This window comes from Haliotis cracherodii, unplaced genomic scaffold, assembly GCF_022045235.1.
Source record: "Haliotis cracherodii isolate W230 unplaced genomic scaffold, xgHalCrac1.p SCAF_8, whole genome shotgun sequence".
Lineage (NCBI taxonomy): Eukaryota > Metazoa > Mollusca > Gastropoda > Lepetellida > Haliotidae > Haliotis > Haliotis cracherodii.
Window position 1 is genome coordinate 35,123,434 of NW_027266341.1, and position 15,346 is coordinate 35,138,779.

The following is a 15,346-nucleotide window of genomic DNA, read 5'->3' on the forward strand; positions in this document are numbered from 1 at the left end:
TACCTAGCTGGACGTCGTGCACTTCCCATTGAGTACTTTGAGCTAGATCTGCGGTGCATATGGTTAGGTCGATAGCCGACATTTTTTTGTTTATCTTATCGTACCTCGTGGGTTGGTTGTTATTTAGGAGTTCTAGGTCGTTTGTTTCTATCCATTCGGAAATTAATTTGCCATGAATATCTATTTTATCATCTATGCTCCATGTATGATGGTGAGCGTTAAAGTCTCCTAGGAATATAGTAGATTTATCGCTTATTTTGAGTAGTTTGTTTAGATCCTCAGGTTGGACTTTTTGTTCCGCTCAGTGGTATATATTTATGATGTTTATTTTTCGGTTATATAATGTGATTTTAATGCCGTTGGCCTCTAGGTTTGGCGTGTCTATTTTTATTTCTTCGTAATTTATATCTTCCCTGATAAATATGATTAGTCCTCCTGCGGCTCTTCATGTTTTTGGTTTGGCTCTGTCAGTTCTAACTGAGTTGTAGTTAGGTAGTGTGAATTTCGATTTTTTTGAGAATTTGGTTTCATGGATACAAGCAATGTGAGGGCCTTTATTTAGTTTAAATTTAGTTTTTAGTTCATGGCCGTGGAAGGTGAGTCCGTTGGCGTTCCACTGAAAAATATTTAGTCCTTCCATTATTGGGTTCGGGTGATTGGTGATTTAGTGTTTAGTTTTTAGTTTATTCGGTGACTTCTTTTAGATGGAGGTTAAAGAGGAAGAAGGGAAGATGGGTTAATTTTAGATTGAAAGCTACTTTGTGGAAGGATTTCATGCTAGCTTTTGGTGAGTTTTGACTATGCATGTATACTAGGAGTAAGGTGGGGTTATTTAGGTTTTGGGTGTTAGCTGGTTGGGGAGTTTTGCGGTTTAGTTTTTTCTTCCTTTTTGGGGCTGAGAGGGAAGTTTGGTTTGTTTTAGTTGGAGTAGTGTCAATTGTCTCCTCAGTAGTGAAGGAAATGTTCCTCATCGGTTAGATTAGGTTTAGCTGTTTGAGTTTCCATAGGGGAGGCATGTGATGTGGAGGGTTGTGTAGGTGTTTGCGGGATGGGTGTAGCTGTGGATTTCTAAGTGTTTGTGTTTTGTTGTTGTGCTTGCTTGTGGGGGAGTGTTGTTGCCATGTGGGCTGTAGGGTGCTTGGATGTGGGTCGTGTTACGGTTTGTTTTGCATGCAGGGGTTGATGTTTTGGCTATGTTGAGATGTGGGAGGGTTCGTGGTTGGTTGAGTGGCTGCTTGTGTGTGTGAGGTGGGTGCAGTTTCTCGGTAGGGGCCCTAGACAGAGCTGTCGTTTATGGGTGTGGTGTTTGTTTGTGGGATGGTGTTTGGGTGTGGTGTAGGGAGGAGTGGTTTGGATGCGGGTGTAGCAAATTTTCGTGTTTGGATTTTGGCCGTGTCTATATTTATGTGTTTGTTGGCCTGCTGGGTGAGTGTGTGTCTGTGTGGGCATTGGTTTGAAAGTGAAGTGTGTTGGATGGATTTGCAGTGGATGCACCAGGGTGTGCATGTGCCTGGGCAGTCTGTTTGTGCGCATTTTTTACATTTAGTTTCAGGGTATGTGCATTGGGAGGCAGTGTGATTGTATTTGAGGTACTAAACCCAGATCAAAGCGGTTTCACTCCTGGCCGCTCAACCCTAGATAACCTCGCCCGACTAGAGCAAGATATTAAGAGAGGACAATTAAATAAACAATATACCACAGGCATCTTCTTAGACTTCTCTAAAGCTTTCGACATGGTATGGCACGATGGGCTCATACAAAAACTTTAAAAAATAGGACTCAAAGGTCAGATAATAAACTACATCCAGGACTTCCTAAACAATCGTAAAACAACCATGGGTATAGACCAAACACTATCGGACCAATGTCCCCTAGAAAATGGCACTCCCCAGGGCAGTATCCTCAGCCCCACCCTCTTCAATATAATGATAAACGATCTATTCGATGGCCTATCCCCTAAACTAAACACATCTAAATTCGCGGATGATCCGCACTAAAAGCATTAAAATGGCCCAAAATTTACTCCAAAAATATCTAAATAAAATACAACAATGGGCTGACAAATGGGGCTTCTCCCTTAACTCATAAAAAACAACAGGAATAGTATTCAAACTCCTCAGCTAGAGCCAGTTAGGCATCTTAGGGTGTTTAGGTCTTTACTGAATTTAGTTGTTAGGTTTTGGATGTGAGCATCCCAGGTGAGATGTTCATTGAAAATAAGTCCTAAGAATTTGGTTTGTTTTTGAAATTTGATTGTTTGGTTGTTTAGCTGGCTTCTGATAGAGACGATGTTTAGTTTATATGCTAGTCGTTAGGTATAAAGATTGTTTAGTAACTTTAGAAGTTCTAGGACAGTTATTAACATGTGTCGTGTCAGCCCTATGGCATTCGCGATTGTCCACTTCCAGAAAACATCGTGTGTTGGTTTAACATGAATTAGTAAAGGTTAATTAGGGATGTCCAACACGTTAATTAATGTCAAAACACTGTCATTTCCTGCCCAGGATATCACACCCCTACACGCTAAGGTCGGTGAGAAACATTCTCATCAAAGAAAACACACAGTCAAGACTGCAGATTCCCGTCGTCTAGTTACAAATCCTGTGATGTATTAAAGGTTGAAGAATTTTGAACTGAACTGTCCGAAAGTTTACATCTAAAATTTTGGAATTGGATACAGTGATAAAGTCTTATATCAATATGTAGACTCATAAATATTGGTTTTATGTTTTAACGGAGATATGATATTTTCTCATGAAATATCGCGTATTAGTGTAATTTGCATGCTTATTTCTAACGTAGATCACCCGTATGTAACCCAGGTAAAGCATGCATAACGGGGCACATTTAAATGTTGGTACAGTTTATCGTGTCTTCGTGCTTTAGCATTACACATTTTCATATTCCTCTAGGTTTTAATGTTTATTTGTTTATGTATGTTTTATTTATTTTTTTCTCTCCTTTATTTTTTCTGGGTTATATATTTATCTAAATATACATTTAGTTACTTGTGTGTGTGTGGTTGTTTGTTTTTATTTGTTGATTTTTATTTTTATTGATTTTGGGGGTTTTTTTTCTTTTCGGGGGGGGGTGGGGGTGGGAATTAATTTGATTCACAGGAACTTGTTGTTGGTCAGTAATAAACTGTCGATATTTCGGTAAGTAAGGGATATTAATCCAATTCAGATGACTTGTACATGTGTAGAAATGTGGTATCCACCAATCAACGACCAGAAATGTGCTTGCCAATAAGTGTACCATAAAAAAGTCGACCTGGATATAGAATGTAGACAAACCAGCAAGATGGCGAGTGACGCTCCTTTTCTCTATTTACATATAGGGGGTGTATATTTTTACTGACCTGAGATTTGATTGCCACCAACTAACTCAACACTCTAATGAGTGAATAACTTCTGCTTCGGCTGGGTTATAGAGCTGGAAATAAACACAACGGATCTGTCACTAAAATAAATCAGTTGAACAATAAAATAGACGAAAAACTTCTGAATAGCAAAATAGTCTAGACGAAAGGCTCAGTCACTTTGACTGGGCAAGGGAATTCTAAAATTCCCCAAAATACAAGGTGCTTGACCTGAGGAGTATCCAGCCTTACAGTCATTGAAAGGGGTACTTGACCAAAAGAGTAACTTCACTCCAAATGGTACATAGGTACTTGATCTAAACTAAACAATCGCGGGAAAGTTTGTTTCCCACGGATAGTTGGGAAAGTGGGTGCGAAATATGAAAGCCTAGCTATTAAGTTTTATCTCAATACCACCAGAGTAAGTCAGTATCAGATAGAAAACTCCCCAATAACCTAATTATCGACCTGATCCAACCAGTGGCAAGACGACCCGAAAACGGCTCGCGATACCTGGGCGTAAAGCCACAGTATTTCGCCAAGAGTTTGTTTTTTTTTATCATGACACACGCGGACCTCGGAGAAAGCAGCCTCTCTGGGTAAGGAGGGGATTGGTATAGAATGGCGAGCGAAACAAAGCGTCTTTTCATTGTGAAAAAAACAAATAGCAAACTAAGTACTAAACCAAAACGGAAGATGTAAATACCAAATAAAGCGCTTAACATATGCTGTCCAACTGTTCCACTACAGATTTACCTCCAAAATGACCATAAAAACACGAATAATATCGACCAGTTCTAGATAATCGTGCTACTGTGTGAAAATCAAAGTTACTAAAACATTTTCATACATGGATAAGGTAACAAACATATATAAGATAACATATATCAAATCAATACTTGATAAAAGTATGCGATTAAAATAAAATGCGCTAGATAATATAATTTTCGGGTCACCAATTACCTTGGGTGTGAAGCTACATGACAACGACGACCGCCGGAGTTTGCCGAACGGTGACGACGCCGGAGAGGGAAGCGGTATGGTCATTAGACTGGTTTTACGACCCGGTGACAGTCGTATACATTTTACGCTGTCTTTAGCAATACTCCAGATCTCTCGCGGCACTGTTATAAGGCATCTTCCCGAGGCAAGAGCGTCCACTAGCCTTTTAATCCAAGTATTTGCACATCAAGCACATTTTCATGTGTTAAAGGGGCACTGATCTAACGCAATTCCCCGGGACTGGTTGTTGCCTTTGTTATTGTTTTTTCCCAGTGAGTACCCGGATGTAGAGCAGAAATCTCGACTAGTTCGCGACCTCTGTTGCGCCATTCGTAAGCGCATGGGTCACTTTTATGGATACCGGTAGTAATAAGGGCCTATGGTCACATTGATCAACAAAATGAAATCCAGTTTTCGAGATAATAAGGAAATGTAGGTATCTTTGTGGGTAGCATCGGTAATGGTGACGAAGTTTTGATAAGTCACTTGCTTGGTAATTTTGCGATTTTCGTTTACACTATTTTGACTTGCAACACAAAGTAAATATTTCACCTGAGCATTGCTTTTTTTATAGTGTGTATATTTTTTTACTGTCAAAATGTGTAACATATTTATTAAACGTCTAAATATTCAGTTATTTTACAAAGTGACTGAAAAACATTTCCATCTGTATTATTATGATAACATATTCCAAAAATTTTGATGTTTAATGTCATCACCAAGAGACTGAAAATGTTACGTTGAAAAGTACATTTCTATGTTGTTTGGCTTCTAATCCTACATAATAATCTGTTGTGATGTTTGTAGGCCCTTTTGATCGTCTTAATCAATCTGGACAGATTTTTTAGTCAAAATGACTGAAATATTTACACATTTTATAAATTGCCTGAGAGAATCACATTTTACAAATTGACGGTAATCTATACACTCTAACAAAGGAAAAGACCTGTGAAAACAACGTCTATCAAGCATTGAAGAATTTCCCAACCAAGACGTAGAAAAACAAGAACGAATCGGTTCGATGTCACGTGTCTCTGTAACTATCAAATATTCTAAAAGATATATATCGTTTCGGGTGTCAAGTCTCAAGGGTCGGCTGAGAAAGGCCACGTGACAACTATTTTCATTACGTCGACGGTTCCTAAAAAATCCATTGAGTTAGATAACAATGAGCAACCAATCAACGTATTATCAGTTAACCCTTTGAACAAATTGTATGTTGTTTTTACATCGGCACTTCACGCCATGATATGAGTGTATTCCCTTTGTTTTAGTAAACCTAGACATGTAAACACTCACTTTTGACATACCCACTGTGCAAGATAACAGTGATTAATCAATCAACGTATTTTCTGTTAATCCTTTGATGACTAGGAACGATCCGTTGATTTACAAAAAAAAGTCTCTTGCTGGGCTGCCACGTGCATATTACATAACCTCACTTCAAACCTGGATTTAGATTGAATAATTACCCCAGACACAATAAATGCCAAATGAGAACCTTTGTCAGGTAATCTAAGTGGTGCTACCAATAATTGTACCTGTAATAAATTCATTAACTGAGCATCAAGTGAATGACGACAAATACACAAGTGTAGGGTTATACGAGAAAATCTGGATGACAACAAGGGAGTAGTAATCGTATTATGCAATCCGAAATCCGAAAATGCTTTCACTGCATGGATACTTTTTTTAGTATTAAACTATAACCATCTGGGGTATTTCCAAATGACGACTTCCGATGAGCTCCGCCGTTCTTTTTGTCAGTTTGTTTAGGCTGAAGAAATTATTTAACATGCGCCCTTTGTCGAATCTTTATAGATCACAGTTAACCAATCAGTGTTTATGCAAAAATGCGTAAAACAAATATTGCCTCCAGCCTCCAAGTTTATTTAGCTGTCCTTGCAGACGGTAGCCCAGTCTCTGGTCACGCTCAGTTGCGTTGCGTATCATCCGGGTACTCACGGGGGAAAAAAATAATAACAAAGGCAACAACCAGTCCGGGGAATGGCGTTAGATCAGTGCCCCTTTAAATATGATTAGACTATCGCAAATATCAATAGTCCAATCAGAGAACGTTTCACAAAATCAACATCCACATGTTCGTACGTAAGTGATTTACCGCTGCCTGTCTTTGTTGACACGAATGTGTCTTTTTTCATCCCAGTGATTGCCTGTGATTATCTGTCTATCACGGATGAAATCGCGAATGTTTTCGTTATCTGACCGACTAGTTCGTCACAGTCGCCATCGCTGTGAAGCCATCCGAGATAAGAACAGCGATCTGATTGGATATCGCGTTTTCATTACAAAGGGCACAAGTCATGATCAACGCGTGGTGGCGCCAGGGTCGAGCCAAGAAAAGTGGTCTTGATGTGTCAAGGGTAGAAACTAGGCCTTGATCTAGGCTGTTGGACACGCTTGCCACGGGAAGTTGGCTATAAGGTTTCTCGACGGCATTTCGGCTGAGTACTTAATCTGCTTAGCTACCTACTCTACTACCTTAGTTTTGTGAAATCGCCGGAGGAAGATGTCTGGAATGTAACTCCATGAAGTTACGTATTGTGTTCACTGAACTTGTTGATACCTTTTTAGTGTTATACTTCTATGACAGTTATATAAAGTCTCATGATAATAGAAATGCTAACCTTTCATTGGGTCACTCTGTTGAAAGCAGAGTACGTTGTGGGATTCTGACCATATCATGTGTATATGAATCACTATCACTTAGTTTTCCTGGCCCTTGGTTATGGGTTTAAAATGTGTCATTAGACTATAAGATTCCACAAAGAACTATCTGGATGCTAAGTAATGCAAGCCGAGATTATTGATTATATGATATTTGATACTGATTCATAGAAAAAAGGTATTTATTTATTTATTTATTTATTTATTTATTTATTTATTTATTTATTTATTTATTTATTTATTTATTTATTTATTTATTTATTTATTTATTTATTTGTTCGTTCGTTCGTTCGTTCATTTATTCATTTATTTATTTATTTTAATTCACTCATCATCATTATGATTATGTACAGATCAAAATACAAGATGCAGCAAAGAGGGTTTGGGTGATCCTGGCACAGTCAGTCTGGTTAGGCTCATCATCAGCTCAGGGCCCTTGCCCCCTCTCCACGCAGCCCAGACAGCGAATGGGACTTCTCCCAGGAAGCACTGCCTTGTCAAACCTACCCGGAACGGAGAATATGTCGAGTCCCCAACACTGCAGCCTTCTGCATTACTCAGATTGTCAGAAGAGCTGTATTCCTGGGAGCAAACCCGGGCACGCTCCCAATGTCAATGAAAAGATTGGAAGGTACACTGAGAACAATTCGGAGTCGGCCAGCTTGGTACTTGGGATGCAAGCATGACATTTCGAAAGCGAGGTCCTCATATTTGCCATGTTTTTCCTCAATCTTGCCAATCACATAAGTGTCCAAAGGGACAGAAAATTCAATGACATAAATGATTTCATTGGATTTATCAAAAAGGACAAAATCAGGTTTGTTGTCCTGGATACGTCTGAGGCTGTAAAGGGCCTGTTCCAAAGAATTTTGTATTTATCATTTTTCATGACGCCCTCTACATATTCTTGGTCGTACAAACCACAAGCATGGCGAAGACGGTAACAAAATTATCGAGCCACCCCATTTCATATTTACATTTTGTTGCAAAATCACACATTGACAGTTTCGAGTGGGAAGTGACTGGTCCCGAGGAGCAAACAGAAATCCTTCTGTTTCACTTTTCAGGCCAGCCGACTTCATCCAAGCGAAGGATTCTGCAGGGTTGCTGGGCTTCTCAACACACTGCACATATACTCGATAGAATGGTCGTTCAGATAGCCTCTCCTTGAAAAGTTGAGTCTAGGTCGATTTGAAATGGCACTTCGCCTGGTTGACACTCACGGTGTCCAGCAGTACATTATTATTATTATTGTTATTATTTTATTTTATTTTATTTTATTTTATTTTATTTTATTTATTTATTTATTTATTTATTTATTTATTTATTTTTTTTTTTTTATTTTTTTTATTATTATTAATTTTTAGGATGAAACTTATTTTCCCACTGAGCAGAGTTCAAAGGTTCATGATTCGACGCGGTATCGGGCTATCTTAGATGTTAACTTGTACAACGTCTTTTCACAAGGGGATCGGCCCTTCTCTATTGACGCGGTCTCTTTTAGCCTGCAGGAAAAATCAACTGGTTATGGTTATGGTGGTTAAATGTTCGAATGAAAACCGCTGATGAATAGCCTTTATTCCTGTATTCCTTTATTCCTTAATTTCTGCACATGTGTAAATGCTGACATTGTCATAACGACTTCAATCCGTGACATTGGCAGACATCCAATGCTTGGAGCAGACAACAAAGGTGCACAATGTTATTCACGAGAATAACATTGAGTGCCGGTATCTTAATTTTTTAATGATAATTCAAAAGGTAATGCATTTATTGGGGCTATGATATCACACCTGCGTAAATTCAGGACAATCCCACCACATACTGTCGATCTGTATCTAAGCCATTATCTGAAGCTGGTGTAAGGCAAGGTAATGTGTTGTGTCCCGAACACTCACAAGCACCTCGTGGTTAAATAATTTTTTGCAACATTCAAGGCCATATTAATGCTTTCAAAACGTTTCACGCTTGACATGTGGTGGGCATTTCCAAATTTGACGCATCAGCGATAAAAGATTTATCTGATGCAGTTCCTTATTTTGACATGTACGATAAGATCCCATGTTTTATAGTCGGAATCGTACAATCGACTCTGCTTTTAGCAGAGATTTCTTATGAATAAGGAAGAGAACTTGTCACTTTTATTTTAAGCAATAAATTTAACAATGTGTTTGAAAGAAACCGTATTCAAGTGGTTACGGGTTTTTTCATGGGAAAAAGGGAAAATTTGACAATCAGTCTTGTGCACTGATGCCAACAAATCATGTACTTTTCCAAGTACATGCAAGTATTTTGAAAACGATTGGTCACATGGATGTTATCACAATACGCAAATTGTCTTTAAAATTCAGCAGTTTGAAATATTTGTCAAACAATGTATCTAAGTTTTCAATAATAAATCAAGTCCTCTTGGTAAATACAATTTATGCACTGTATTGTTGTAAATTGTAAATAACCAAAGTCTTATATATATTTTAAACGCCTACCTGAAATACTGCCTGGGGTTTCATACGACGCCGGATATGTCTTACCGCTGTGATACAAGCAATTGTATTGACGAGAAACTTGATAGGCGGGAGCTTCCATCTTTCTAAGGATTCACGTGCAGGACACCGACGAAGAAATGATTATTGGAGAACTATCCGAGTTTCTGTCACAAGGGTGTATTTATACATTCAACTAATGATATTCATATAGCTTACATAATCTGTAATTTCTATTTGAATTGGTGGGAAAATGTGGAAACATATATGCTGAATTTGTTTCATTGGCTTATGAAAACGGTCAACTGCCTTTTATGGTCAATATATTTTGCATAAGGTTTAAGTCCATATATATACCATTTGACATGGGAAACGAGTGCATCCCCTCATCTACACGAGTGTGAGACTTCGTGTATGTAGCCAACCAACCATGAAGAGAAACACTCGTTTCTGTCTAGTCTTGCTGAATAATCAAACAGAAACTATATAAAATAATACACATGGCACTAAACTTTGCAATCAAGGTTATAAAGTCCTGGTGCTAACTTTGAGACGTCGCTTTTCAACATGGCGTGCGATGCTGTCCCACCCTAAGACCATTTCATGTAGTTTTCACATCTCCTTACTCAGTAGGATTGGTCAACCAGGCGGACAGATAGATTACTTAAGTCTCACCTCAACATATGATACAAACAAATAATACACGAGATAAAATACATTAGAATGCTGAGCCGTTCCATGTGGAACTACGAGAGAATACTAAGTAAGGATAAAGTGTAGGGATGAACAACTTCTTATTACAATTAGGAGCGACGTTTCGGTGTAGGTTCTGACACGGTTGTCAAGCAAGTATATTGGAACAAGGAAGTTGTTCACTTGCTTGAGAACAGTGTTAGGACTCATAATTGTAAAGAAGTTTTTCATCCATATATCTTAATCTTACTTAGAACTCCAACTTCTAAATGCCTCTCAAAGACGTTATGAGAGAGTATTTTACGTAAGATACAAGAAAAGAAAAATTAACTAAACATTTAATACTGGAGCTAATTTACAGTTAGGTGAATATTAGACATGTATATACAAAGTGACATACGTTGTTTCAAGATATTCAAGCAGGTCAAATTGCCATTTCAGGATGCGACAAAAGAAACTCAACTTTCTCAACATCATAAAAGGACATGAATAGTATATTATGTGTGTGCATTTGTTAAAAGGGCGGTTTCTTTCATCAGAGCATCAAGGACAGTGCAATCAAATCTTTACAATAAAAGCATTTTCTCTCAGATAAAAGACATGGCTCATATCTTCCAGTTTCGACTCTTAGTGGAACAGTACCAAATCTAAAAAGTGTCAATGCCTTTCATTGAGATCGGACTATGTTACGTTGCACATTGAATTCGTTACGAATTCATTTTTAAGAGTTGAATATGTGCGAAGCTCATTACCACCTGTGCTAGTTCTACCATTCGTTTTTCCTACGGCTTGTTTCCGCTGATTTGCAACCAACCATTTATACATAAAGTTTGTTACTTGTGACACAACAAAAGGGTTGTGTATTTACATTTTTAATGTTCACGGCTAAGGTCAGAAAAAGTGTACATGTACTCATAAATTAAAATTTCGTTTCTTTTGTTGAGCAAAAGCGTTACTCCACAAAAAAATGTTATTAGTTTCAAATTCGAGCTAACTTATACAAAAGAATATTTTATAAGTGAAATATTATGAGTACCTCATATTGCAACACTATATTCAATAGCAGACCATACCATAGACTGACAAAGCTTAGAATAGGTTTGATACTGCACTTCACCCAGGAGTTTATAGTTTGTGCAAAGCAACCCAAGGACTCTGCTCGCTGAATTTGCCACGGATGGACATACGAGCATAATCAAAATGCTCAGTTACAAGCAAACCTAATTAATTATAGCAACCAACATTTTCTAACTTAACATCTCAGCATGAAAACAAAATATTAGTTCTCACCACCGAAGGACGTCTAAAATGCAATACCTGACATGGCACTATTTATAGTCATTTAGTTGCAAACACACCAGTCATGTAGACTATCTAACAAAATATTCAGCTCGTTTTCACTTATAGCTATTAAAACAAAATCGTCTGCATGAGATCATTGATCACTGATTAAAAAGTAAGGGACACAACGAACAGCCCTGTTGTAAACCACGCTGTACATCACACCAGCGTGCGTAAGCTACAGAACATTTAATATTTCCATTTATCCCCTATTGGGATGTCGTGCGTATTTTCTCGAAATAAGTGAATGAACGAACGAACGAACGAACGAACGAACGAACCATGCAAGACCAGTTTTGTCTTTAGGAGACATACCATTATACAAAGGATGATATAAGAATAACGTGTCATTACATGCATAAAAGCAAGATTGGTACATATAATTATAAAATCACGAAGGAGCCCTTCCCCACATGAACCACATATTTATATATGTGCGCATACGTAAGCACATATATATGCATCGAACAGGGCACATGCCCATTCCATACATTTCACCTTAGCATGCATGCCCACATTCACACAGATTTGGGCACGCACGTGCACACACGCACACACACACGCACACAATTTAGCGAAAACTCATACATACAGATATATATGCAAATTCAGCACACACCTAAACGTGCTCGCATCCCTACACACATGCAAATATACATAATTATCCCTACATACATATGCAGACACATAGGCACATATACACACATGCATAAATGCATATCTCAATACGTTGGTTCTAAGGTTACATTTAAAGGCAATCCACATATTTATTCATATACCCGATTACATATTATACACATTCAAATAAACAGATATTGTACCTTCATACAGTCACATACATACATACATACATACATACATACATACATACATACATACATACATACATACATACATACATACTGACATACTGACATACTGACATACATACATACTTACATACATACATACATACATGGACAAATCTGCGTTCACATATACATTTGACAAGATTATACATCCTGTGTGTGTATCTATTGTCTGTCAGGCGTTCGAGTCAAAATTACAGCCTTGCTGATTCTTATGGTGAAAAACCCATATATAAAATTCACACATTTTGCGAAGCAAACAAATAGGCTGAAACGAGACAGTAGTAGCATTACATAATAGATTGAACTGCATGACCGATAAAAAGAACATTGTACTTAATTGTAATAAAACTTTCTGCGAGCACGTATTTTAAACACATTTTACCTTTGGATGATACAGTATACCGGCGTTGGGATTGTTTGGAATAGTCATATTATACCATGAATACAGTTCATAGAAAATAATTTGTTAAATCATTGTAGCGAATATCGACTGGATACTCAAGGAGAAAGTGTTTTTCGTCGGCAGGAGTGTCAACACAGAAGGGACAATAACGTCTATAAGCCGGGATACTTAGCCTGTCGGTTTCAACGTCTAGCTTCAGAGAACCAGAACGAAGGGAGGCGAGAACAGATCTTTTGAAGGGCGGGAGGTTTACATAATATTTTGCACCGTGACCGTGATGCTTTACCCAACACCTGTAGATTTCTCTCCTGGAATATTGGAGGGTTACTGAGTAAACTTAAGGATAGTGACTTTTGTACTTTCATATACAGCCATGAGGTCATCGCGATATATAAAACATGGACGTCAGAAATCGGTTTCATTAGCACTCATTTTCCCGACTATAAGATCATTTCTCTACCAGCAAATAAGTTATCTCAGTATGGTCGATATTCTGGGGGAATAATAGTTTTAGTTAAAGCACAATTAGCGAAGTACATTCTTGATGTTAAGGTTGGGGATAATGCAGTAACCGTGTTGTTTGACAAGGACATATTAAGTTGTGACTTACCTGTAAATATCTTATGTGTTTTTAGATATATTCAGCCAGAAGGCTCGTCATGGTATGATGACAAAGATAGTCGCAAAGGTGTAGACTTACTTTTGAACTTATCACTTAGTGTGTTGGAAAAGTATCCAGATGTTTCTATTTTATTATTCGGGGACTTAAACAGCAGAAATGGCACAGAACAAGACTATATTGGAGATGATATCATTCACTATGTGGAAGGGGATGAACATTATACCAACCTTTTAACCAAGTTCGATATGCCACGAATATCTAGCGACCAGTAGGTGAATACGTTCGGTAGATCTCTCCTGGAAATGTGCTCACTTCTGGACATCCATATTATCAATGGAAGGGTTGGGGCAAACTCCGGCCACTTCACTTTCGTAGGATACCGCGTAGGATATCTGGGATGCAGCGTCATAGACTATGCGTTAGCATCAACAGATATATTTCAACATATTGCAGACTTTGACATAATGTCCCGCTCAGAAAGTGATCATTTACCAATCCGTGTGAGCATTCATCATAAGGGGGATGCGTTCGAACCTGAGAATAGACAGTTACACTATAAGTACATATGGACTGATAAACTTCGTGAGACATTCATGATGAATATAGCATCGCCATGTATCACTGATATGCTAGAACGTGCAGCTTTATGTTCACTCTCAGATGCATCTACTGCAGTGACTCTACTGACAGATGCTATTCTGTCTGCCGCTTGTGTGTTCAAAAAGGAGAATAGATGTAAAAGGCATAGTGACTCCCCATGGTATGACAACGAATGTCTTACTAAAAAACACGAACGCTGTCATGCACAGAACACTTTTCGGGTTACTCAAAGCACTGAACATCTAGCCAAGTACAACAAGGTACGCAATGAGTACAGGGGCTTGTGTAGGACGAGATTCAGATTGAGTTGTCATACTTTGGAAATTAAGAATGGACGTCATTTTAAAATCCCAAGAAATTTAAGAAAATGCAAATTTTGTAAATTAGACTGTGTTGAAACCGAGTACCACTTCCTGCTTATTTGTCCATCGTATGTCAAGTTACGGCAACTTAATGAAGGGTAAACACGTAACTATTACTTGACAGACCAACCTTGACTAATCCTGGTCGGAGCTGACTGACAACTGGGGCATCTGGCGTTTAGGAGGTTACCGTCGGTCATGCAGGTGCCTTGCTCATTCCGGATTAAGAGGGTGGGGTGGTGGGGCGTCTCCAAAGCAAAGAGTAAATAATTCAGGGTTCACCAAATTAGGTACATAGCCTAAAAGAGCGTATACATTGATGTATATCACAGTTTATTTTCATTATTTTTCATTACAATATCCATATACAAATACACCCTCAAACTGGCAAGGTGATTATATGTTGCTAGTCAGTAGGAATATTTCAGGGCGGTTCTTTCAGTCCCTTGTCACTCAATCCTTGAAGCTTTTTGCTGGAAGGAAGGTTATCATCATGGACCTCCTCAGCACAGATCACCAACACCTCTTACTCACCGCCTTCAAATGGATGACCTTGACGTTATTGCCAGTGGAGGATCCACACTAAAAACATATTCTCATTGTCGAGTCCCTTTTTATAATATCGGAGTCCTTTTGCGACATCTTCATCTGAAACGTGGCAAGATAGAACGGATAAGATCAGTAAATTTACTTGGGGGAGGAGTTATTGACAATCTCGTGGGAGGTCAAGCCCATACGAACTTAGGGATGCAGGTTAGGAACAAACTCAAGGAAAACCTTCGGGCATAGTACAAATGTAGACATAAGCAAATCTGGAGTTCAGAGCTGAAGGCCCGCAATATAGTCAAAGCCACAAATACTTCTGCTGTACCCGTCCTTTCCTATTCTTTTGGTGTTGTTGATTGGACGAAACAAGACATTCAGGATATTTACAAACTCA

The 15,346-nt window shown here is 38.4% G+C and overlaps 1 protein-coding gene across 3 annotated transcripts in view; it reads right to left on the bottom strand.

Moving 5' to 3' along the window:
* LOC139449418 (cell surface glycoprotein 1-like) overlaps window positions 1-15,026 on the bottom strand; it is a 28,051-nt gene extending 13,025 nt beyond the window's left edge. Inside the window, exon 1 of one of the 3 annotated variants that reach the window (XM_071230801.1) lies at window positions 14,537-15,026. In XM_071230801.1, coding sequence (XP_071086902.1) covers window positions 14,537-14,606 — 70 coding nt within the window. In that variant the 5' untranslated portion in view covers window positions 14,607-15,026. Of the gene's footprint in view, window positions 1-9,537; window positions 9,894-14,536 lie in introns of those variants that run through there. The other 2 variants (XM_071230800.1, XM_071230802.1) reach the window with 2 other exon arrangements.
* Window positions 15,027-15,346: the final 320 nt, after the last annotated feature.